Source organism: Cervus canadensis, chromosome 10, assembly GCF_019320065.1.
Source record: "Cervus canadensis isolate Bull #8, Minnesota chromosome 10, ASM1932006v1, whole genome shotgun sequence".
Lineage (NCBI taxonomy): Eukaryota > Metazoa > Chordata > Mammalia > Artiodactyla > Cervidae > Cervus > Cervus canadensis.
In genome coordinates this window covers 8946592-8971764 of record NC_057395.1, presented here as the reverse complement: position 1 = coordinate 8971764, position 25173 = coordinate 8946592, and the positions used below count along the sequence as shown (strand labels likewise).

Below are 25173 nucleotides of genomic sequence, written 5' to 3'. Positions count from 1 at the left end.
AGGCTCCAGCTGAAGAGTCTCTTCCTCGGAGAGAATTTCCCGGATTTCTCCATCTACCAATATTTTGAGTGCATGACACTCTCTCCAAGTGTGGTGTTTTCCTTCACGGCACGTACTCTGACCCGCTTTACCTGCATTTAACACCTGCCTTCTGCATGACACTGTTGAGGGCCATGGGGGCAAACCTCTTGATTCTGCTGTTTACAACGGAAACACCAGAGCCCTTTATCAGCTCATAACTGCTGAGTGCATATCTGTTGCAGGAACAAATGAAGGACTTGGGAACCTGAGTGCAGGACTTTCCATTTCCCTTACATTTACTGCAGACCTCTTGCACATCAGTTCCTCGTTCATCAGCATCTGTCCTTAAACAGTCACTGCAAAGTGTTCCTACTGTTCTGTGTCCTCCACACACCCTACCAGCACGCTACTGATTTCTACGCCCAACTAACTGGTGAAAACACTACCGAACAAGGCCAGGGACGAAATCTCAAGTTGCAGACTTACTTCTCTCCAGGATGAGCTCTCAATAACTCAGTTTTCCTCCAGCAGTCAGTAGTCTTGTGTCTTATTCTTCACCCAATCACAGGTCCTCTGAAGTCTGTCATTCAGCTCAAACTCTCCTCTGTGCCCACTCCCATGCTTGGCTCTAAACAGTCCACAACTCCAGAGCCCTCTAACCTACCAAGCTGTAGTGTTCTGCAGCAGGAGTTCCCAGCCCACTTCACTCAAGCTTTCAGAAGTCACTGCTACTCCTGCTAAATTTGCAAACTGCCTGTTCTCCCTTTAAGCCCACTAAGGTCTCACCTGAGGAAAACAAGCAGCGGAAACAATACACTTCACTTGTCAGGTCTGCTACTTGCTCTTGTGTCATCTCTCTTGGATCCACCCTAATTCCGTTCAAGTCATACCAGTCAAACGAGAAGTATTTATTGAACACCTACCATGTGCCAAGCACTATTTGGTCCCTAGAGACAAAACAATCATGAACACAAATCCTTCTACTTCTGTATAGCTAGGGTATGATCAGGCTCACAGAGAATTAAAAAGAAGAAAACATATTTAAAAACTAATGTTAAGATGATCTGACATCAATATCATATTTCTTAAACTGTTTTAGAATATCAACTTACCGGTCCGGGGCCGCGTAGAGATGAGAGCGCGGAGGACGCAGGGCCGCTGGAGGTGCAGGTAACGGAGCCGAAGTACAGTGGGGCCGCGTCGGGCTTCTTCCCCGGCCGGTGCCGAATGGAGAGGACCGAAGCGACGCCGTGCCGCGGCTCCTAGCGGCGGGGCCGCTGCCCGAGCTGCAGTTGCCAGGTGAAGATGTGTGGAGCCGGGGCGGCGCGGGGGAGCTGAAAACCTGCGGGTCCCCGTACCCCCGGGGCCGGGGATGAGTTAGCGAGGGCAGCCGCGGGGGCCAGTTCCGACTGCTGCAGGCCACCGCCACGGTCGCCGCCCGCCCGCCCCTTCCCTGCCGGAGCTGCTAGCTCCTTTCCGCGCCCGCCCGCCCGCCTGCCCGCGCTCCCGGCCCCGGAGACCATGAGGTTCCGCATCTATAAGCGGAAGGTGCTGATCTTGACGCTCGTGGTGGCCGCCTGCGGCTTCGTCCTCTGGAGCAGCAATGGGCGACAAAGGAAGAACGAGGCCCTCGCCCCGCCGCTGCTGGACGTCGATCCCGTGCGGGGTGCGGGCGCCCGGGCCGGGGACCATCTCGCCGTGTCGGTGGGCATCCGCCAGGGCTCCAACGAGTCGGCGGCTCCGCTGGTCGCCGCTGCCCCGCAGCCCGAGGTGGACAATCTGACGCTGCGGTACCGGTCCCTGGTGTACCAGCTGAACTTTGACCAGACGCTGAGGAATGTAGATAAGGCCGGCTCCTGGACCCCCCCACCCCGAGAGCTGGCGCTGGTGGTCCAGGTGCACAACCGGCCCGAATACCTCAAACTGCTGCTGGACTCACTTCGAAAAGCCCAGGGAATCGACGACGTCCTCGTCATCTTTAGCCATGACTTCTGGTCAACCGAAATCAATCAGCTGATTGCTGGGGTGGATTTCTGTCCAGTTCTGCAGGTGTTCTTTCCTTTCAGCATTCAGTTGTACCCTAACGAGTTCCCCGGCACTGACCCTAGAGATTGCCCCAGAGACGTGGAGAAGAATGCAGCTTTGCGGATGGGATGCATTAATGCTGAATATCCCGACTCCTTCGGCCATTATAGAGAGGCCAAGTTCTCCCAAACTAAACACCACTGGTGGTGGAAGCTGCATTTTGTATGGGAGAGGGTCAAAGTCCTTCGAGACTGTGCTGGCCTCATACTTTTCCTAGAGGAGGATCACTACTCAGCCCCAGACTTTTACCATGTCTTCAAAAAGATGTGGAAATTAAAGCAGCTAGAGTGCCCCGAGTGTGATGTTCTCTCCCTGGGGACCTATACTGCCATTCGAAATTTCTATGACGTGGCTGACAAGGTAGATGTGAAAACGTGGAAATCCACAGAGCACAATATGGGTCTGGCCCTGACCCGGGAAGCCTATCAGAAGCTGATTGAGTGCACAGACACTTTCTGTACTTATGATGATTATAACTGGGACTGGACCCTTCAATATTTGACTGTATCTTGTCTTCCAAAATTCTGGAAAGTGCTGGTTCCTCAAGTTCCTAGGATTTTTCATGCTGGAGACTGTGGTATGCATCACCAAAAAACTTGTAGACCAGCCACCCAGAGTGCCCAACTTGAGTCACTCTTAAATAATAACAAACAGTACCTGTTTCCAGAAACTCTAACTATCAGTGAGAAGTTTATGACAGCCCTTTCCCCACCTAGGAAAAATGGAGGGTGGGGAGATATTAGGGACCATGAACTCTGTAAAAGTTATAGAAGACTGCAGTAAGAAAAAAAACAAAACAAAATCAGAATTATAAAAGCAAAAGTAGTAACAGTCTTCTATTTTTTATATTTGTTCAAATAGGATATACAATTGAATAAAAAGGTTTAGGAACTGGTTTCTGCTTTACTACAACAACAAAATTCTTGTAAAAGTTGTCCAAATATAGTCATCTTTTCTGTTTATGCCTAAGATTTAAAATGCAAGTTTTCATTTTGAGAATTGCGTTTTAAAGTTCAGTATGTATCTGCTAGAGGTAAAATTATCGTTAATTGATAAGAGAGAAGAGGGGAAACTATTTAAATTGCATCTATTAATCTTTTTATCTGGAACTTTGTACACTTTTCCACTTTCAAGACTTATTTTAAGTACAGCAAAATTTATTTAAAATCGTCATATCAGTAAAAAGTATTACAGTGAAATTAAGAGTATTAATGTACAAGCCCAGCTTCACTCTTGACACAGTAACTAGGAAGAGGTTGCTTCAGTGGTTTTATAATTAGAAAGTTATGTTTGTTAAACACCCTGTCAGAACAGAGTCATTTTCAGTATTAAAGATTCCTGTATTATTGTGTTAAGAATTGCCTGTGTTCTGGAACCTGCATAGAACATACTTTCTTTTGGAATGTATTTGACTGATAAGAAAATTTAAACACTTTTCACCTCAATGTAGAAATACAGTGATTTTTTTTTTTCTTTTAGTGCTGCCAAAATAAAATACTTGTTTTTGCATTAAAAAAAAAAAAAAAAAAAAGAATATCAACTTACCAACTTACATCAGGTAGGTTTTGCTCGTATAAAACTTTCATCTCCTCCAGAACTTGCCTCAGTCCATCCGCCTGGAACATATAAAATTACACTCCCTAATTCCCCCACCAAGTTTGTAGCAATACTCTATGCTTATGTACCTTATGAAAAACCAACAGTCCTTCCACACCTACTAACATGGCTATAATGACAAGTGTTGCAGAGGATGGGGAGGAACTGGAACCCTTGTCCAATGCAGGTAGGAATGTAAAATGGTACAGCCCTGTAGAAAACAGTCTTGTGGGTCCACAAAAAGTCAAATTTCGAATTCCCACATTATCCAGCAATTCCTCTTCTAGGTATACACTCAAGAGAACTGAACACCTATGTTCATACAAAGTATGTCTATTCAATGGAATATTGCTCAGTCAAAAAAAAAAAAAAAGTGCTGATACATACAACAACATGAACTTTGAAATCACTGCTTAGTGAAATAAGCCAGACACAAAAGGACAAATATTGTATCACGCAACTTATCTGAAATGTCTAGAATAGGCAAACTCATAGAAACAAAGTAGATTGGAGGCTACCAGGCTGAGGGCATAGAAGAGTGGGTAATTACTGCTTAAAAGCTATAGAGTTCATTTGGGGTTACGAAAAAGCTTTGGAAATAGAGGTGATGGTTGCACAACAATGTGAATATAATTAATGCCACTGAAGTGGACACAGAAGAATGGTTAGAGATGGCAACATTTAAGTTTTGCATCGTTTACCACAATTAAAACCAATAAAAAGGAATGACTTACTAACAAAATACACAATCAACACGGTCATTGAGGATAATCTTAAAGACACTGTACTGAGAAGTCAGACAGAAAGGAGTACACACTGTATGCTTCTAACTGGCCCTGCACAGAAAAGTTTGCAATTGCCGGCATGCTGACTCCAGAAATACAATAAAAAAGACAAATATAATCTGTAAGGGAAAGAAAATCCTTGGCTGCCTCAGGCTGCAGGTGGGAGGTAGCCAGTGCCACAAAGAGAAAAGGGAATCCTTGGGATGGCAGACATCTTGGTTGGGTTGCTGGTTACAAGGATTGTATACATTTGTCAAAACTCTAGTAAAATGTGTACTGTGTTGTACATAAATCATACCTCAATAAAACTAATGACAAAAAGCCAATAGTCTACAGAAGTAATAACACATGACAAAAGCAGGTAAAAGACTTATTTATTGGAAAAGGATCTTAAAAGGTTACTACCCACCCCCACCCCCCAAAAAAACTTACACATTGCTAGAATAGAAAACAGAAAGGTCAAAGGAGTTTTTCTGCTATCTACTTTGGCAAATTTCTAAAACAACTTTCCTTGGAAGGATAAAAACATGAGAATTATAAAATTCATAAATGGTACACAATGTCTGTGAACAAGCAACACCTACACCTGAAACACTGTAAACTATATTTCAATTAAAAATTTTATGGGGAAAAAAAAAAAAAGAACACCCAATAATGCTATAACAATGACAACCAAAAGAAAAAAAAAAATCTCAAAACAACGATAAGCAACCCATTTACTGTTAGAGCCAAAATAAATGCATTAGCAAAAAAAAAGTGCTTTAGCACTACGGGTATAATTATAAAATTACACTATTTAATGCAGCTTGGATGTAAGAAATGATCTCTAATGAAAAATGAAAGCTTGACTTCTACCTCCTCTGTCATCAACTGGTTAGAAAGATATCATGGAAAAGTCTGCTTTACTAGAATTCAATTCAATATTCCTTTTCCCACAAATATTATTTTAAGGGACAGCTGAAACTCTTGCACGATTAGATCAGCAGGTATACAAAAGACAAGTATGAAATAAACTTGCAAAGATACAACCGAGTTTCCAGATTTAAATTTTTATTTTTTTAAGACTTAAACTGTTAAAATTCACACTGGGGATTGCATCATTTTGTGCTCCCACCTCCAGCTGTAAGCCCCTGGGAACTCAAGATAGTTTTCCTAAAGACTCAATTGGTTATCAGTTCTGCAGATACAGAGGGCATCATTCCAATCTGCCAAACACAGCACCTAACCACGAGGGATTCTGGAATGAAAAAGGCAGAGTCTCTGCTCTCAACCAGCTACCATCTGCCACGGAGGAATGATTCTCGAAAGCACGTGTGGGTCCAGGGTGTGAGGGGTCAATCAGATCAAGACCAATTCTTAGTCTAACCCAGCTCAGCTGTCCCAGTGGCCAGCCCCCAAAGGCAGCCAGGACTGCAGGAAAAGGTGCACCGACGCCCTCTAAGACCCAGAAAAGCCAGTGATTTTACACTTGTAAGTTCACCCCTGATTCCCCCCCTCCACCCTGCCACTTCCCAAAGTGGGAAACCAACACTTCAAGTCTGAGCCAAACAGACAGTTGGACTCACAGGCTGAAAAGCCAGCACCTGTGGGCAGTGTCTGCGCCTTTGCGCTCCTTTCTCCCCGTGTGCTCTAGTCTTCCCACCCTAGTGCGGACTTACTGGAAAGCCTCCACCCCTCTCAAACATCTGGCTTAGAACTCCACATTCAAAAACTAAGATCATGGTATCCGGTCCCATCGCTTCACAGCAAATAGATGGGGAGAAAATGAAAACAGTGGCAGAATTTATTTTCTTGGGCTCCTAAATCATTGCGGATGGTGACAGCAGCGATGAAATTTAAAGACCCTGGCTCCTTGGAAGAAAAGCTATGACAAGCCTAGAGATGGCTTTAAAAAGCAGAGATACCACTTTGCAGACAAAAGTCCCTATAATCAAAGCTATGGTTTCTCCAGGAGTCATGTACGGATATGAGAGTTGGACCATAAAGAAGGCTGAGCACCGAAGAATTGATGCTTTTGAACTGTAGTGTTAGAGAAGTCTCTCGAGAGTCCCTTGGACAGCAAGGAAATCAATCCAGTCAATCCTAAAGGAAATCAACCCTGAATATTCCTTGGAAGGACCGATGCTGATGCTGAAGCTCCAATACTTTGGCCACCTGATGTAAAGACCTGACTCATTGGAAAAGACCCTGATGCTGGGAAAGATTCAGGATATGACGAAGGAGAAGGGGGCTACAGAGGGTGAGATGGTTGGATGACATCACTGACCCAATGGAAATGAATTTGAGCAAACTCAGAGGGACAGGGAAGAACAGGGAAGCCTGGTGTCGTGCCTCAATACATGCGGCCATAAAGACTGGGGCATGACTTAGGGACTGAACAATAAGCCCTCTGAGTTCTAGGGCTCCAGGGAACCTCCCACTGTGGTCTCCTAACTTTTTAGATAAGGTAACTGCCTGAAGTTGCAAGAATAACAGACTGCAACCGAAGAAAACTGTTCAAGTTGGGGCTCTGCTTCCAACAGCTGCAAGTTCAGACACGCCCTTTAACTTGATGCGTAATTCCAGTGGCTCAGCTTCCCCATCTGTTAAATGGCCCAAGGGTCAGACTAAGTGCTCTTGGATGTTCAAAACAAGACTCACCCTACCCAAAGGCTCTTCCTGCTGACTGCCAGATGTTTCCTCTGCTACCTGAGAAAAGCCTCCAGAGACGCGGTCCCTCCCCTCCCCTGCTACTCCTCTCACCTCCGCCCCTGTCCTTGTACCTACTGTAAGGTACAGTTCCGGCGAGGCAGAAAAGGAAAGACGACCTCAACAGAAGTAGGTTACCTTTATTCAGGCAAGGAGGGGCGACAGGCGGCCTAATGACCAGGCTGAGCGCCGAAAGGAATCAAGGAGGCTTCATACTTATAGGGAGGTTTGTGGAAGCGATAAGGGAAACGTCAATCAGGCGGGATATTTTGAGTATTCTTTTGTTGAGATGACACTTGTAGTTGGGCAGGGGGTGATAAGTCTTCTGGGCGGGTGTAGGGGGCGGTAGGTTTCCGGACAGGCGGTGATAAGTCCCAGATAGATGCAGCTGGCCTGGAGCATCCGGATGGAACTAAAGGTATGCTTTGTTTTCTCCAAAGTTAGATGATTCAGCAAGGGGCCTTTGAGACTGTTGTTCTCTTTTCTAGGCCCAAAAGACTCCTTCACCTACAAGACCTGTCGTCTCAGGACACGGTGTTCAGCGACCTCCGACCGGGCTGCTGACCACATCCATCTCTCCTGCTGTCTATTCTAACCCACCAAGAACCAGCCTTTCTTCTATCCTATCCATTCCCCAAAGTGCTACGTGGTGGTTTAGTCCCTAAATCGTGTCCCACTCTGGCAAGCCCATGGACTGTAGAGCGCCAGGCACCTCTGGCCATGGGATTCTCCAGGCAGGAATACTGGAGTGCGTTGCCGTTTCTTTTTCCAGAGGAGCCTCCCAACCAAAGAATCGAACCCGGGTCTCCTGCACTGCAGGCAGATTCTTTACCGACTGAGCTATGAGGGAAGCCCCATCATCAGTGGGGAAGCACCTTAATTAGTGAAGTGAAAGTCGCTCACTCTGACTCTTTGCAAAGTCTGACTCTTTGGGACAGTCCATGCCGGAATAGTGGAGTGAGTAGCCTTTCCCTTCTCCAGGGGATCTTCCCAACCCAGGGGTTGAATCCAGGTCTCCCACATTGCAGGCAGATTCTTGACCAGATGAGCCATGAGAGCTGCGACAGCTATCTAGACACAGAGTAATCCCATGGCTTCTCTGAAATGCCTTGTGTAAGAGGGAACCTCAGGCTCCAGAGCCCCCTTGCTGCCCGCCCTTCCCAGGCGGGGAGGGGAGGGTGTTTGCATGGCCCGCTCCCCGGTGGGGCTACCCTCACCGCAGCCCTCAGGGCGCGGCCCTAACTCCGGGCTACCCTGTCCCCACCTCCCCGGTGTAACTCTCACCTGAGCTCCAGCATCCCATCACCTGGTCTCTCCGCGCGTCACCGGGGCGAGACGCCCACCGGAGCCGGCGCGCACAGAGGCTTCGAGGACGGAGGGCAGCTGGGGGCGCAGAGGCAGTGGCGGCGACGCCCGCGCGCGCGGGAAGCTGCCGAAACCGACCTGCCCACAGCCACGGAGTGGAGCCACAGGCACACCCGCCATCCTGCTCGCGGCTGCGCAGCCCCAGAGCAGCGGCCCGGGAGGCGCCCGCTCGCCTCTGCCCTCACGCCGCCCCGCCTCAGGCAGCGTTCCCTCGGCCGCGCGGGGCGGCTCCAGGGCCGGCTCCATGGCCTTCTCGCAGACCCTGGCGCAGGCGCCAGGCGGGGAACTTAGGCTGGGCCTCTGAGAGCGTCGGCGGCGCGCGGGGGGCGTGTGAGCGGCGAGCACGCTCGCCGAGCCTGGGGGCGGGGGTTGTGTGAGCGGCAAGCCGGGAGTGCGCCTGCGCGGGGGGCGTGCGGCCGGGGAGCGCGTGCCGGCGTCGGGGGTCGTGAGAGCGGAGAGCGCTGCCCGCGCACTGCGGCGAGGGCGGCGTGTGAGCGGCGAGCCGGGCCGGCGGGGAGCGGCCGGAGGGGCGCGTGTGAGCGGGGAGCGTGAGCCGGCGGCGTGTGAGCGGCTAGCCGGGCCGGCGGGGAGCGGCCGGAGGGGTGCGTGTGACCGGGAGCCGGGCCGGCGGGGAGCGGGAAGAGAGGTGCGTGTGAGCAGGGAGCGTGAGCCGGCTGCGTGTGAGCGGCGAGCACCGGCCGGCGCCTGGGGGCGGGGGTTGTGGGGGCGGCGAGCCTGACGTGCGCCTGCGCGTGGGGCGTGCGGCCGGGGAGCACGTGCCGGCGTCGGGGGGTCGTGAGAGCGGGGAGCGCGGCCTGGCGCACTGGGGCGAGGGCGGCGTGTGACCGGGAGCCGGGCCGGCGGGGAGCGGGAAGAGAGGTGCGTGTGAGCAGGGAGCGTGAGCCGGCTGCGTGTGAGCGGCGAGCACCGGCCGGCGCCTGGGGGCGGGGGTTGTGTGGGCGGCGAGCCTGACGTGCGCCTGCGCGTGGGGCGTGCGGCCGGGGAGCACGTGCCGGCGTCGGGGAGTCGTGAGAGCGGGGAGCGCGGCCTGGCGCACTGGGGCGAGGGCGGCGTGTGAGCGGCGAGCCGGGCCGGTGGGGAGCGGGGAGCGTGAGCCGGCAGCGTGTGAGCGGGAGCCGGGCCGGCAGGGGGCGGGGAGAGGGGTGCGTGTGAGCGGGGAGCGTGAGCCGGCAGCGTGTGAGCGGCGAGCCGGGCCGGCGGGGAGCGGGGTGCGTGTGAGCGGCCAGCCGGGCCGGCAGGGGGCGGGGAGAGGGGTGCGTGTGAGCTGGGAGCGTGAGCCGGCAGCGTGTGAGCGGCGAGGCGGGCCGGCGGGGGGCGGGGAGAAGGGTGCCTGTGAGCGGGGAGCGTGAGCCGGCAGCGTGTGTGAGCGGCGAACTTGGCTGGCGCGGGGCGGGGAGAGGGGCGCGTGTGAGCGGGGAGCGTGAGCCGGCAGCGTGTGAGCGGCGAACCGGGCGGGCGCGTGGCGGGAGGCCCGGGGAGGGGGGCGGGGGACGTGTGAGCTGGATAAGGGGCTCTGTCAGTGGGAGACGCGGGCCGGCGCCTCGGGGCGTTGTGAGCCAGGCCTGCAGCGAAGGGGGCGTGTGAGCCGGAAATGGGGCCCTGGGAGGCGGGAGGGCAGGCGGTCACCATCTGGCCTGAGGGGCACGCAGCTGGGGGTCGATCCCGGGCCCCTTCCGCGTGGGTCCGGCGGGGCGCCCAGGGAATGCCCGGGGGCTCCAGCGGTGGGCTTGGCCGGTGCGTGCGTCCTGCCGCCACCGGGCTGCTGCTTGTTTTTAATTTGAAGACGGTGACAATATCCTGATTTTCCTACCCTACACTTTGGGTTCCGAGGTGAGTTTTATCTAAAAATTGCTACATAATGCCAGGTCAGTCTATAGCCAAATGTTTGTGTCTCTTCCTTCCGTTCTTCTCGGGAGAAGTTGTTTAGAGAGTAGAGTTGGTTTAGAATACCGTGTTAGTGTCAGGGGTGCAGCAAAGTGAATCACTTATGTGTATACATGTATATCCGCTCTTTATAAAAACGCTTTTTCCATATGGGCTGTTACAGAGTGTTGAGTTCCCTGTGCTACAGAGTTGGTCCTCCTTAGTTATTTATTTTAGAAACAATAGTGTGTAGTGTGGCGTGTGTGAGTCCCAGTCTCCCAACAAGTGTTATGTTTCTTTGGTACCTGTGCCTGTGTAGAAGTGCTAGAGAGGATCAGAGAGAAACAGGCTGAATTGTGGTGTCTTACCCCTTGGGCCTTGAAAAGATAGTTCTTGAAACTTGAAAGTATTTCTGTGTTTGAATTGTCAAGTTGATCTGCAGGGAACATTTCAAGAGACAGGAAAGCATGGGCGGGGGTAGTGATAAATATATGGGCTTATGACAACAGCAGTTTGCTTTAGTAATGTTTTAATATGGGCTTCCCTGATCGCCTAGTTGGTAAAGAATCCGCCTGCAATGCAGGAGACTACTATAACCACTATAACATTGAGTCCACATTAATTTTATAATTCAGATTTAATTCATGTCACCTTGACGATGATTATTTTCAAGTTCCAATTTTCTTATTTTCGCATTTAAAATCGCCGTCTGAATTCCTGACTCAAAACTGAATGGAACAAATATTCAGGTTATAATCATTAACAAAAGTATCTTTTTAAATTTGACTTAGATACAAGCAGCATCTGAAGAAAATTTACAGCAGTTCCAAGAGGAGCATATTGCTTCCATAAGAAGTCAGATGGAACTCAGAATTAAAGACTTGGGATCTGAACTCTCCAAGAGGAAAACTTTTGAAGATTCTAATAAAGCAGAGTTGGAAAAATATAAGCAACACTACCTAGAGAAACTAAAAGAAAGTCCTTGGGAAAGAAACTAGACAAGTAAGTCAAAACCCAGAATCACAGAAAATATTAATTAATTAATTAATCAGTCCATTAATTTGTGTCTGAAGCCTAATTTTTATAGAGCAAGGTTCCTGAGATTAGTAGGAAGTGAAAGCTAACTAGATAATCACTGCTAGAGAAAAAAAAAAAAAAAATGAGTAATAAGCTATCCTGGTAATTGCTTGTGAAATCGGGGAACATTCACACAGGGGTGAAAGGCAGGGTAATTCACAGAGTGGCTGACGCTGGCATGGTGACCTGACTGAGGGGGTGTATGGAGGCTGGAAAGGCAGATCCCGCCTGCAGTGCCGAGTCCTGGCTTCCCCGCCTCTGAAAGCAGAGCACTCCTAGGACGCCTTTCATAAGCCCAGAGAGCATACAGCAAAGGAGCAGGGACCCGAGGACACGTTCTGCTAGTCGATGCCCAAAATAAGCATACACAGGGGAAGCCCAGGTGCTCCCAGAGGGGGTTCAGGGCTGTGGGACTTGATGCTGAGATGTGGGGGGTGGCTTCCGGGGAAGGAGCTCAGTGGGGCCAGTCTCCCTGCATGGGGAGCGCCATGCCTCTCCCTCTAAAACGTACACTGAACGCTGTTTAGAGTTTTGGCATTTTAAATGAGACCAAAATTTGTCTTTGGATCTTTATTTATTTACTTATTTATTTATTTATTTTGACCCATCAAAAAGAGGTGCTGACATAGGCCCTTCGTAGAAGTGCAGTAAAGTAAGGTGAACTTTGGAAAAGCAGGGTGTACTTGTCATTGTTCCTGGGGCTGTTTTAGCTCTCTTCAGTCTCACCCACTGACTTTCTCATCCTCCCCTTGAGATTGTGGCTTGAGGTGACTCCTCAGAGCCAAATGCTTAATTTCTCCGAGGTCATGAGTGACACGTATGTACAAGGGTGGTAAGAGGAAGCACTTGACTGTGGTTTTGTGGGAGGTCTGTTTCTTCATCCCTGAACTGTTTCCTGGGGGCAGGCGTGTCCCAGAGGCAGCAGGTGTCACTGTGAGCCCACCTCCCTTTCTGATGCCCTTTCTCTCCTCTCGCAGCTGTGACTTGTTACCTGAGGAGCCCAGACAACTCCTTTTTCCTATTCTTCCTATTCTAACTAACATTCCCATCTCAAGAGATAGGAGGCCCATTTCTTAGGGAATAGAGGCGTCAAGCTCTCTCTGGCTATTTCCTGCTGAGTTGGGATGGTGAGGGGCACTGGGCCTTCCCTTCTTGCTAGTCTGAAGCCTCGGAGTCCTTATAATGGTGTTCATCTAAGGGTGAGTGATGTTTTCCATGGTTGGGTGTAATTTTATATATCCTTTTTGAACTGGCATTGCATGTTGAGACAAAATGGGTTAAACAATCAATAATACATGGAGCAGTCCTAGGCAGCATCAATGATAACGGGGATTAGTAGGGGCATTAACCAACTCCAAATTCCCCATCCCCCAGAGAGAGATTGTAGCCACTCCGAGAGCTCTGCAGCTCCTTCTTTGAGATCCTGTAGGATCTGAACGTTTTTCTTGAGGACTGTGAGACTTTCTTTAACTTAGCTGGAGATATTTACCCAGAAACAACATGTCTCACTCAAGATGCTTCAAGTCCCTCCTTGTTCAGGGATCAGGAGATCTATCTCCTGTCTATTTTGGAGTACAGCCCCTGCCAAGCATTGTTGGCTCTTTAGAGCTACCCTGAGAAATCTTACCCCAGAAACTTAATTTTGGGGGTTATCATTAGAATGGCACTCATTTGTAGTCCTGAATAGGCATCTGAGATCTCCCACTCCTGTTTTGCCCCCTGGTTCCTTCATCCTACAGAGTTTTGCATGGTTATGTATTCTTTTCCACCAGTCAGGTACTCCTATCCACTCTCAGCTGGTGTTCTGCATGCACTTCTGTGTCTGAAGGTATATTGCTGTTGTATCTGTGGAGAGAGATGTACTCCACGTCCACCTCTCCTCCGCCATCTTGCTCTCTCCTCTTTCGGGATATTTTAGATAACATTTTAAAACGGTATTTCCAAGCCAAGGAAACATGCCTTTGCTTTTAGATTATTGACTATTCTTAATGGTGCGTTTTCATCAGATTGGGTTGGGCTAATCAGGAATTCTATAATTGGTCTTTGATTTGTTAGTGATTGTTCAAACAACTTTCAAAAAACAGTTAAGAATACTGGGATACAAATTAACCCACGAGCAGCTCCAAATACCACCACAAGAAACAATCTTTAAAAATGTCTTGAAGATGTATGCTTTAGCTGCAGACAGGACACACACACCTATTATTGTTGAAAATGCACTTTGTAACATAGGGTGGCCTAGCAGATACAATGCCTCAATGGTTTTTCAGTTTACTGAGGGCTCTGAACTGGAAACGAACACATAGGAAATGTGAGCAGAAAAGTCAAAGGAAAACCCTATACAAATGACAAGATTAATCATGGCTATGGAATCGAGATTGACATTCCAGAAGGCCATATAACCCATGAGGCCCATAGTCACAGAAGCAATTGCAAAAGTTACCTACAAGGAACACAGGGGATGAGGAATTAACCATAAGGAAACAATGAACATTGCTGTTGATGCAACAGTCACATTTCGAACAATGTTTTCTAATATTGCAGAATACTGATCCAAATATATGAAAACCTGGTTGTATACCATTAGGGGAACTTCACACTTCTTGGCCATGTCTCGGAACTGGTGTAACATCAGTTTCTTATTGGTTGAAGAAGACATACTCATGGTTTGAATGAAGGCCTGGGAACAAATGATTTCCCGTGATGATGTAATATTAATGTTATACAGAAGAAGTGGAAATTCCTGTTAAAAAGTGCATTTATTGCTTAGAAAAGCTGTCTTATCATATATCTTGATGGAGGTTTTCCATATATTATATATATTCTCATAACCAAAACTCTGTAAGATTTTTATATACATACTCACTGTTTTCAAAATCTGCCAGACATTTTTCCAATTTTTTATCCCAGTAGTCAAGTATCTTTATCCCAATAGTCAAGAATCTCAGTAATGATAACCATAACGCTGGGACCATAACTTGAAAAATAGTCTTCTTCTACATTACAATATTGTGTGGTGTAAGAGTCGTCACTTACCAAATTTCGGAGGTCTAAACCTTCCTGCACTCAGAAACACCCATATAAACTACTTATGATGTACAAAGTATAGGAGCACTGCAAAAATCTTGGACTCGGTGCCTGTGAGAAAAGGACTAAAATATTCGCTAAAGAACAGATTTACTGGATTCCATATGTAAAATAGATAGCCAACAGGGATTTGCTGTACAGCTCAGGAAACTCAAACAGGGGCTCTGAACCAACATAGAGGGGTGGGGTTGGGACGGAGTTTCAAAAGGGAGGTGATATTTGTATACCTATGGCTGACTCATGTTGAGGTTTGACAGAAAATAACAAAATTCTGTAAAGCAATTATCCTTCAATAAAAAATAAATCGAAAAAGGAATAGACTCATTGGATGGATATCAGCTTTATGTTCATGTTGGAGAAAATTACTGGGAGGCAAAAGGACTTTTTTTTTTTTTCCTGGCATGGTGTCTCAGTCACGGTCCTCTTCATCTCCCTGCTATTGAGTCCACAGTGGAGGGTCAGAAGGATCTATTGGAATCGCATCACTGAGAGCAAAAGGACTTTTTTTTAACGAGGAACATTTTTGGTCAGGAGTTTCCTGCTTCTTCAGCCACCATAGACAGACTACTTCTCTTTTACCATCCATAGCCATAAACGCTCCAAAACAGATGATGTTATGAAAATAACAAGGGAGCAGGATTGTTCCTATATAAATGCAAAAGTATTGTACGGACCTGAAAGAGGTCAGGTTCTCTTTATTATTATGAGCGAGGTCATAATTCCTTTATAGAAGGTCAGGACATTGGTGATGGTGGTGATTGTAATGGATACTGCCACTTTTGAATAGACATTGGACATTGGCTCGCTTATACTATCCGTGAGGCTGGTCTTCTGGCAGGCAGAAATCATGATAAACATGTCATCGACTCCAACACCTGTTAGAGAAAGAGACAGTCTCCGCATTTTTTAAACATCCCTTTAAAATTAACAAGATCAACTCAAACAGTTTTCTTTGCCTGTCAAGGTCTCACTGATCTTGCGGTGTGCTTGTGTGAATGAATGTCATGTCCTGTGCAAAGCAAGTGATGAGTCCTGCACTGGGGTTTTGTGGTGCCTTATAATGACTGAAGCCAGACCCCAAAATGGAAGCCTTGTCAGGGTTTATATACCGACTTCCCAATGCCAAGAGACACCCAACATCCCTGCGAGGGGAAGGGCCAGAAATGGGCGATGCGCCTGGACCAAATTTTCCATTCGGGGTCCCCTTTTCCTGGTCTCTTTGACCATTCCATAATTGCCCGGGGAATTAGAACTGCTAACCTAACCTGTCGGATCATAAACTTTCAAGGGACTTGTGATCCATGCCGTTACTCTGTACTTTTACTTAGACCTCAAACTATATGGATGGAAGCGCCTAGCCTTGCTAGGAGCTGGAAGTTACAAGAGCACGTTTGGGAGCAAGGCGGAGCTCTAGTTCCTGGAACGGCTCTCAGGCTAGAGGTCATTCTCTTGGCTGGCTGCCTCAGGGTCCAGAGTCCTAAAGGTAAGTCTTTGTCATGGCTGTGCCTCTGATCTATGTGGGTAGAAGCCTTGCTGGTGACCATGAGATTTTTGAATACACAGGTCGGGAATTGCAGGATCTGGTCAGCTTGGAATTGTGGTGGGCTTCCTTTGGTAGTGCTAGCTCTTAGCAGACCAGAGAAAGCTCTCCAACGGCTTGTGTCTCAACTCCCTAGATATTGCTTTTGTGGAATCTGTGGGAATGAACTGGACGGATTGGCCCTAGTAACTTGAGGACCGAAATCACTTTTTCCTCACTGGCTGACCCTCCACTCCCCCTTTTGCTATCACATATACTGGTGTGGTGACACTCAGAAGAGGCATCTTGGATTTTTTGTTCATCTCTTTATAACTCAAAGCTTCTATTGTGGTCAGGACTGTATTCGGGAATGTGCACAGGCACATGGAACATGGATGCTTCCCCTAGAAAACTAGCTTGGGAAACATTCCAGGAAAGCTACTCTGCTCCACCCCAGATGGCATCAGAGGAGGAAGGAAAATCAGACAAAGGTCTTTAATCGTGAGGAACTGGACATCAGTCTGGGATGCCATCAGGTCTACCCTGGTGCATCTCCACCCCACCTTGGTGGTTGAACCGGGAGCGGCGGATAAGTCACCTGTGTCGGTAAGGGACAGACTAAGTCCAACCAGGGAAGGAAAGCTTCGGTGGAACGTCTGTCTACAGCCGCATCTAGAGCAGGGAGGGGCACCTCCGGTGGAAAGAAGCCACGGCTGTGGATGCTGCTTTTTTCTCTCTTACAGATGAGAGCTAGCAGATCCAGAACCACCTCTTTAAAATGGTTTTTTCAAAACGGGGATAAATTTGATTCCCAAAGTTTAACAAAGACATGCCTGATCTTTTTCTTTGATACCAAATGACCATGGTATCCTTTGGAAGATGGGGAAGACTGGTCGGCTGAGGGGAGCAGCCTGAACCAAAAGGCTGACTCTGGGAGCTGCCTTGATCCTCAAGGGTCTGTTCGCAGACATAGCTCTCTGTCCCGCCACCCCTCTCTGGAATTTATTATCTAAGTTAAATCTTAACAGAACATTAGCAAGAATTGAATGCACACATGACGCAGATGGATAAGCCTTTCTTGACCACCCTTAAGATAAACGGGATGCCCTTCTTAACCCTTGACGTTATCAGAGAGTTCTGGTGATTGTTATCTCAAAGTGATGTTTATGGAAAAATATTTTCTCTTCTTAAGATTCTCTTCTTGGTTTAGTATAAATGTAACCCTGAGAAATAAAGAATCATCCATGACTGCAGCAATCCTCTCGACCCCATCTGTTCTGTGTCTTTATTTCTTAGCCTAAAGGAACGCGTCGTGTTGCTCGCTGAAATCTTCCGGCTGGCCCGGCAGTCGGCTGAAGGGTCTCAATTATAATATTGTTTTACAGTTAGATCAGTTCTGCAGAAAACAAGAGAAATGGGTGAAAGGGCCATATGTGTTGCTCTGTATCTCGCTGCGAGACATGCCAGACTTATGTCCTAAGGGTGCAGATTTTGGTGTGAAACCTTCAGCTGCCTCCTCTTCTCTTACTTTGCCCCTGTATCTGGGGCTCCCAACGAAACAGGCTGAGTCAGGGCACCCTTCCAGAAGGGGTTGCCTCAGTCTCAGTAGAAACTGAAACAGTCCCAATTCATAGAAGCCTTTACAGGACTAACTTTGTGGCCTTACTTGGAGAGATGTAACATGTCTTGGGACAGATGCTGACTCCTGACTCGAGAACTTGAGTTTTGGGAGAAACTACTACTTTTGGAGATGAATGGCTTAAGCATGAGACATGGGGAAGGAGGGAACACAAAATAGCCCTCCTCCCTCCTGGGAGCCAAGCAGTTCCCATGATGAGCCAGACTGTGACTACAGCATGCCTAAACGAAGGTGGGATCAGAACCACTTTGCCAGGTGTATTCTTGAAGGACTCAAGCGAGTGCACACGAAGACTTTAAACTATGCTAAGTTGGCTGACACAGAACAGGGAGAAAGAAAGCTCCTGATAAATTCCTAGATAGACTACAAGAGGCTCTCTGCAAGTTTACTGACTTTTATCCCAAAAGTACAGAGGGAGGAATAATCTGAAAGATAGATTTCTCACTCAGTCAGCTCCAGGTATCTGTCATAATTTATGATAACAAGCGTTTTGACCAAATCAGTCTTTAAGATACTGTTACAGCTGGCTCAGATGGTATATCATGGTAAAGAATACGGGGAGGAAAGTAGGGGTGGGCGGGGAGAAAAACTGGCAAAAGAATGAAGCCCCAACAATGGCTGTTAGAGCCACTCTGAAACAGACTGAGGAAAAGTGCCCCGAGTAACCCAGGTGAAAAGGGGTGGACTTGTTATTACAGTGGAAAGGAGAGGCATCTCAAGCTGGATTGCCCTCAAGCATCTAAGCTGCACCTGGCTCCATGTCCGGTCTATAAAATGACCACACCTGAGGAGAGATTACCCTCTGAGACATAAGCCCCAGGGGTTGGACTCTCAAGGCAATCAGGACTGAAAGTGCCTGGCGGTCCCTACACGAGCTCCCATTCTAATTACACCTGTGGAACCCTGGGGATTTATAACTCTGGGGGGGGGGTGGCGGGCGGGGGCAATTGATTGCTTTTCTTCTCGACACTGGGGCAATTTTCTCTGTGCTCACTGAAGCCCCTCGTCTGCTTTCCTTCCAATCCACTACTGTAATGGGACTGTCAGGATGAGCCAAATGCTATTATTTCAGTCATCTTTTAAGCTGCAACTGGGGCTCCATGCTGTTTTTCTCACGAGGTTCTGATGGAGCTGGAGTCTCCCTCACCCCTTAAAGGAAGGCATATACTGAACATGGTCCAGGCCTCTGTTTTCATGAATGTGGAGCCTTCTTCTTTTAAGTGAACAAAATGTAAATCCTAGAGTATGGGCTGATGGAAAAACTGTGGATTGAGCACAAAATGCTGTTCCTGTTGTTATCAAGCTCAAAACCCCTCACCTATTTTCACATCAAAAGCAGTATCCACTAAATCCTGAGGTTAAGGAATGGGTGAAACCTTACTATACTGACTTCTCATCATGTAAGTGGGATCTTAAACTCTAAAGTTCAGAGCAACAATGTTCTGTCTTAAAGTTACTGTAACTCAGGGGGTGTCAAAAGTTCTAGGAATAGAATATTACATACCCTGTTCCTGGAGACCCCAATCTTCAGGAAAGGTTGAGAAGGCTAATGCCGTTATTAAAGGACATCCATGGAAGCTAACTCAGGAAACCCAGGACAGTTGGTTTAAAGTTTTACCCATGACTCCAACGAGGGCTTGAACTGCCTCTAAGAAGAAGGGACTGTCTCTATGAGACTGTTTTCATGCACAGATATTGTCATAGATCCGGAAACCTTAGAATTAACTATGTGCCTCAGCTTTCAACTTTTCAACCTCGTCGTCAGGGAAAGGCATTGCATGGTGGGTTTCTCCACTTCAAGGAAAGGACTTTCTTCAGCTCTGCAAATACCTGTACTGACAGCAATTGTATATGATGTCTCGTCTTGATCTGATGAAATCTAACAACCCTAAAATGGACTGATGTAACTATGGACATAATGTGACTTTTAATTTTGATTATGTTTTAACTTGGCTTGGTGGGTATTTGCCTTACATCTGTAACTGTAAAATGGGGTTTGTTTCTAACTATCTGTAAGCTTCTTGGTTACAAATGGTTGTCCAGGCTCCTGCAAGTGCCACAGCCTCCTCCAACTATTACTCGGGGCCGCTGGAGCAGAGACCCTCAATATGACGGTTAGGAGAATATATTGCCTCAACAACTTAGGGACAATGCCCCTCAACAGCAGGACGTAGTTATGGAATGAAAACGATGGCCCTTTCCCTTGGCAACATGTTCCTCCTAAAAGAAATGGGGGGAATGAGAGAGTCAATTCCTAGGTAGGTTGTTAAGACAACCAGGGTCCCCGAGGAGGAGAAAGGAGTCCAGAGCCCTCGAGAAGGAGAAAGGGATCTGAGGCTCCCAAGGAGAAAATGACAAACGGTCTTTTCCACATTGCTTTGTCTTAGTGAATATAACAATGCATCTTGCTTGAGGATATGTTTCTCCCTAACAAGAACCTTCTCACTAATCTTGTCATCTTAAGATGTATATTATGGGAGTGGGTCTGGTAAGATCTTTCTATTGTTCATTCTAATCTTGTTCATTTAAGATGTATGTTGTGGGAGTGGGTCTGATAAAAGTATATAAGGGCTTGATAAGACTAGCTAGGGGGGCACTCTGCCTCCCCTTCTGATGTCTATGTCAGAAGCTTTCTCTGTCCCTTTTTATACTTTAACAAAGCTCTGCCACACAAAAGCTCTTGAGTGATCAAGCCTGGTTACTGGTAGAGAAGAAGCTAAATATTCTTTGGAGATCACAAATCCAACATCATTCACCATAAGCTATCATACAATTAGCCTGTTCTTGTTTTTTCATATTCTAAATCACACTGAAATGAACATCCTTATTCTATTTTGTGAGCACCTGTCCAATAATTAGGACAAATTCCCAGAAGTGGAATTGGCAGGTCAGATTCCATTTTAAATTTTTAAGTCTTTTGATTTGTTGCAAAGTTATATTTTAAACGTGTACCAATTTACAAATTTCCCTCAGCAGAAGGTGTGTTTATTTGCATACAACCTTCCCCAAACCTTCAGTCTTGCTGTAATATTCATTAAGAGTGAAAAAGTTGACTTACAGCTCAACATTCAGAAAGCTGAAACTCCAATACTTTGGCCATCCAATGTGAAGAACCGACTCATTGGAAAATACCAATTCTGGGAAAGTTTGAAGGCGGGAGGAGAAGGGGACGGCAGAGGATGAGATGGTTGGATGGCAGCACCGACTCAATGGACATAGTTTGTCAAACCTCTGGGAACTGGTGAAGGACAGGGAAGCCTGGTGTGCTGCTGTCCATGGGATCGCAAAGAGTCGCACACAGCTGAGCAACTGACCTGAACTGATGTTGATATTTTCATAAAATTTGAAGAACAGTGTAGATGCATATAATTAGATTAATAAAATCATATGAAAAAGAGGCTTTGCTCATAGTATATCCTTAAGAATACTTATAAATTACTGATCTATTTTTGTAAATTCTAAATATATGTGTTTCTCCACATACCTTCTTATACTTATTTTTTTCCCCCGTGAAGTTTGTTCTTGACTAAGAATGTCTCACCTTTTCCTTTCTTCTTTCTCCTCTACCTTTTTAATTTCTTTTTTTAAATATTTACTATTAAGTTAATTTTTCCTCACAGAGCAAATTTCTTCAGTGTCTGTTCCTTCAGTCCATCACTCTCTTCCCCTATTGTGCACATGTTTGCTTATGGCTGTCTATTTAGAGTGTTTGTGGCTTTCATTCATGATCATTGCCCTACGCGTTTAACCTTGCTTTTTTCCCTGTTTCATAGAAGCAGCTGATTTTCCCCCCCTGTTTTATATCTCTAGCTGTTTGACAAACAGAATAGAAGTAGCTTATCCTGTTTGCAGTTCTAGTGCATCTAAATAAGGTTCTGCTAAAACCTAAACTTTCATATTTCCCTTCCCAAGTGATAATTCATGTATATATTAATCATGGAAGCAGATTTCAAAATATAGCAATTAATTTAAATGTCTTAGTTTTTCAATAGTGCTCTGAACTCCTGGGGATAAATTATTACTCTCGAACATTTTGGTCGAGAAAGTGATCTAGTGGGTGTCATCGTATTTGTATAGCTGTCAATTCGGGGTAAGGAGAGGAACATCCGGGGCTTCTGATGTCGTCTGTCATAATCCTTTCCCCATGAGCAGGTCAGTCAGTGGCAGAACTGGGATTTGAATCCACCTCTGAATGACTCCAGAGCCTGTGCTCTTTGTGTTAGATCATAGAGGAGTGGAGGCTGTTATAAATTTATTCAGGTTGATACTTGTTATAGTCTTCAAGCTCTTATTTTCTTCTCCAGCATGTCGTGAAACCAAAGTTGACAAAGCTCATGAAGCCTTCTCAGCAATCCAACAGAAACAGTAAGTTGTTCGAAGACTGTCCTTCTGGTGTTATTCCCCGATTTGAAATGACACATGTTCTCATGTCCTCTCCTGTTTTCACTGTAGTAGAAGCAAAGTGTGGCCTTTTGAGACCAGAGAATACGACTTTCTCTGAGGACAGTAATTCTGATAGCAACATTGAAGATGTGGTTGAAACATTTCCCAGACCATCACCCTGGTTTGAGGGCATCTGTCAGCCTGCCTTCCCATCACCTGAGCCTGTTCCCAAACTTCTCAAGTCTGTAGCAGGCCTTGGTCCTACAAAGGTAAGTGGTTCTGTTTGTAACTCTTCTTTCCCTGTACTTGTTCACATACCATTCCCCTGATCCTTATGAAGACAGAAAGGATCCCACCACAGAAATAGAAGCCCTCAAAGTCACGGTACGAAATGGTGTGATAATAAGAGCCATACATGTGCATGATTCAGAGTTATAAATATTGGCATACTAAGTATATACCATTATGAAAGTACTGAATTACAAAGCACTTAGGAAAATCAACTAGATGAATATGAAGATGGGGAGGAGGATGAAGGGGAAGAATTCCTTTACGAAGGACAAGATGAATATAAGATGGAATGAGGGTGAAGATGAGACAGATTACTTTACACACACAACAGAAATAGTGGGGGTAAGTCAGACCAGGAACTCTATGTTATAATTCTGCGAGACATTATTTCAAATTCAACTTAAGAGAAAGTGAGGTCATGAAAAAACAATGCTCATACTCTTTTGAATGGCATATAGCTGATTTTTATGAAGAACTGAAAGAAAATGTGTTCCTTATTGTTTTTGGTGGTTGTTTTCGACGGTGGTGATGGTTCTTGCTTTTTCCTTCAATTGAAGTGTAGTCAGTTTAAAATGCCATGTAAGTTTCAGGTGTACAGTAACGTGGTTTGTTTATACTTGTTTATGTATATATGTTTTTTGAATATAGTTCCCTCTGGAAGTCCATTTAAATTTGAAGTGATTTCTCTTTAAAAAAAAAAAAACTCACTTTGAAATTAATGAAGCAATGTCTTCTATTTAACCTAGCAAAACTTTCGTTTAGTGGCAATTCAGGATGAGCCCTGTTTTAGGCCTTGGGAGATGTCCATCTTAAAGGAGATCAGTCCTGGGTGTTCATTGGAAGGACTGATGCTGAAGCTGAAGCTCCAATACTTTGGCCGCCTCATGAGAAGAGTTGACTCATTTGAAAAGACCCTGATGCTGGGAGGGATTGGGGGCAGGAGGCGAAGGGGACGACAGAGGATGAAATGGTTAGATGGCATCACAGATTCGATGGACATGTTTGGGTGGACTCCGGGAGTTGGTGATGGACAGGGAGGCCTGGCATACTACGGTTCATGGGGTCACAAAGAGTTGGACACGACTGAGCATCTGAACTGAACTGAACTGAATGTAGGGTTTTACAGTCTACAGGTTTTACGTTTAGACCATGTTTTCCTTGATAGCACCCTAGATTTGACCTTAGCCAAGAAGCCATTTCTGTCTTTTTGTGTCATGTGACAATTGGACAGGTGGAGATGCTGTAAAGGGGATACAGATATTGAACCCAGTGAGTCCTGGTTCCTTTGTATTTAATAGTCCTTTTTTTTGTCTCATAGCTTATCCTTCTCACTGATTTTACTTTCAGCTGGTTCATAGCAAGAGTCTCCGTTCCCCCATGTTTCAGTGTCATTTTCTTCTCTTGCCTAGAAGCTGTCACTGGCAGCCTCTTCAAGGGCCATCAGGCTTCTGTTTACAAACTCATGAAGCCCTTTGGGTTTCCATTTCTTTCTCTGTATCCATTCGGGTCCCACCTACATCCAGGTTCAAAAGCATTCTCACCTGTTTTAGTTCTTTTTTAATGGCAATACCTCATTTTTGGGCGTCACTGACTCAATGGACATGAGGTTGAGCAAGCTCCAGGAGTTGATGATGGACAGGGAATCCTGGTGTGATGCAGTCCATGGGGTCACAAAGAGTCAGGCGTGACTGAGTGAACTGCACTGAACCCCATTTTTAATATCTGTATCTGTGCCAGTTATTTATTGCTAACAAATTGTATTAGAGATCACCCAAAGCCTAGTGGCTCAAAACAGCATTTCCTTTGTTCACAAGTCTGTGTTGGAGCAAGGCTCAGTGAGTGAGCCCAGCTCATTTCTTCTCCAGTCTTCGTCAGCTGGGATGTCGTGAAGGTGGGGACCAGAGTCATCTGAAGACCTGTTCATGCACACGTCCGGCAGTTGGAGCTGGCTTTTGGATGGGTCATTAGGTGGGGGCGGTCAGTCGGGACACTGACATGTGCTCAGTATGTAGCCTGGGCTTCTTCAAAGCGTGGTGACTGATGCTAAGAGTGGGCTTCCCCACGGAGCCAGTCAGAAGCTATTTAGCTTGAGAAATCACATAGCAGTTCCCCCAGACTCTGTCCACTAGAATCAGTTACTGAGGCCAGCACATATTTAAGGAGAGGGAATTTCACAAGAAACTTGTCAAAGAATTTGTAGACATGTTTGAATACCACCGGCTCCACTCACCTCGACTTACCAAGTAATCATTCTGTCTAAATGAAAGTTCTTTCCAACTCTGTGTCACTGAAATTCCAGCAAATATTTTTTGTGTGTTTTCTTTGGTATAGTCTGTTATTCTGTGGAAAGTAACAAAGGATTACAAGAAAGAGGCATTTTTCTCTTGTTCAGAAAAATGTATGGATCATCTCACTAAACTCTTAGGAGACGGGATATCTTTAGCCTTGCAAATCATTTCTCTTTGGAATGCAATTCAAATTAGCAAAAACTATTTCTAGTTCAGAAAAAGGCTTATTGGATTAAAATCCATACTTAGAAGATTTATTAATTACAGCCTTATTTTCACAGTCTTCTTTTGGGAGGCATTTATTAACTCAGCCTCAGATAACTCAATACAGTATACCTCAAACTTCTTTAAAAACCATGGGACATGTTGGGGGGGAAGGAGTAAGAGACGTTCTACTAAGGGGTGACTTGCAGTCATTCCATGGAGGAATGATAGAAAAGTACTATTATAGAACAATAAAAGAGT

The 25173-nt window shown here is 46.3% G+C and overlaps 3 protein-coding genes, 1 non-coding gene and 1 pseudogene across 15 annotated transcripts in view; 2 read left to right on the top strand and 3 right to left on the bottom strand.

Annotated features, from left to right (window-relative positions):
- Positions 1-25173, top strand: part of LOC122447860 (ankyrin repeat domain-containing protein 26-like) — a 578892-nt gene that overhangs the window by 331949 nt on the left and 221770 nt on the right. The gene's annotated exons all lie outside the window — the stretch shown is intronic.
- LOC122447871 overlaps positions 1-25173 on the bottom strand; it is a 318875-nt pseudogene that overhangs the window by 91433 nt on the left and 202269 nt on the right.
- LOC122447862 (ankyrin repeat domain-containing protein 26-like) overlaps positions 1-25173 on the bottom strand; it is a 378001-nt gene that overhangs the window by 230201 nt on the left and 122627 nt on the right. The window lies entirely within an intron of this gene.
- LOC122447866 (alpha-1,6-mannosyl-glycoprotein 2-beta-N-acetylglucosaminyltransferase-like) lies at positions 1231-3464 on the top strand. The gene has a single exon (XM_043478584.1). It carries the CDS (start codon positions 1543-1545, stop codon positions 2887-2889), a length of 1347 nt encoding a protein of 448 aa, XP_043334519.1. The 5' UTR covers positions 1231-1542; the 3' UTR covers positions 2890-3464.
- Positions 14994-15079, bottom strand: LOC122449039. The gene has a single exon (XR_006271857.1). It is a non-coding gene; the product is annotated as a small nucleolar RNA SNORD62 (small nucleolar RNA).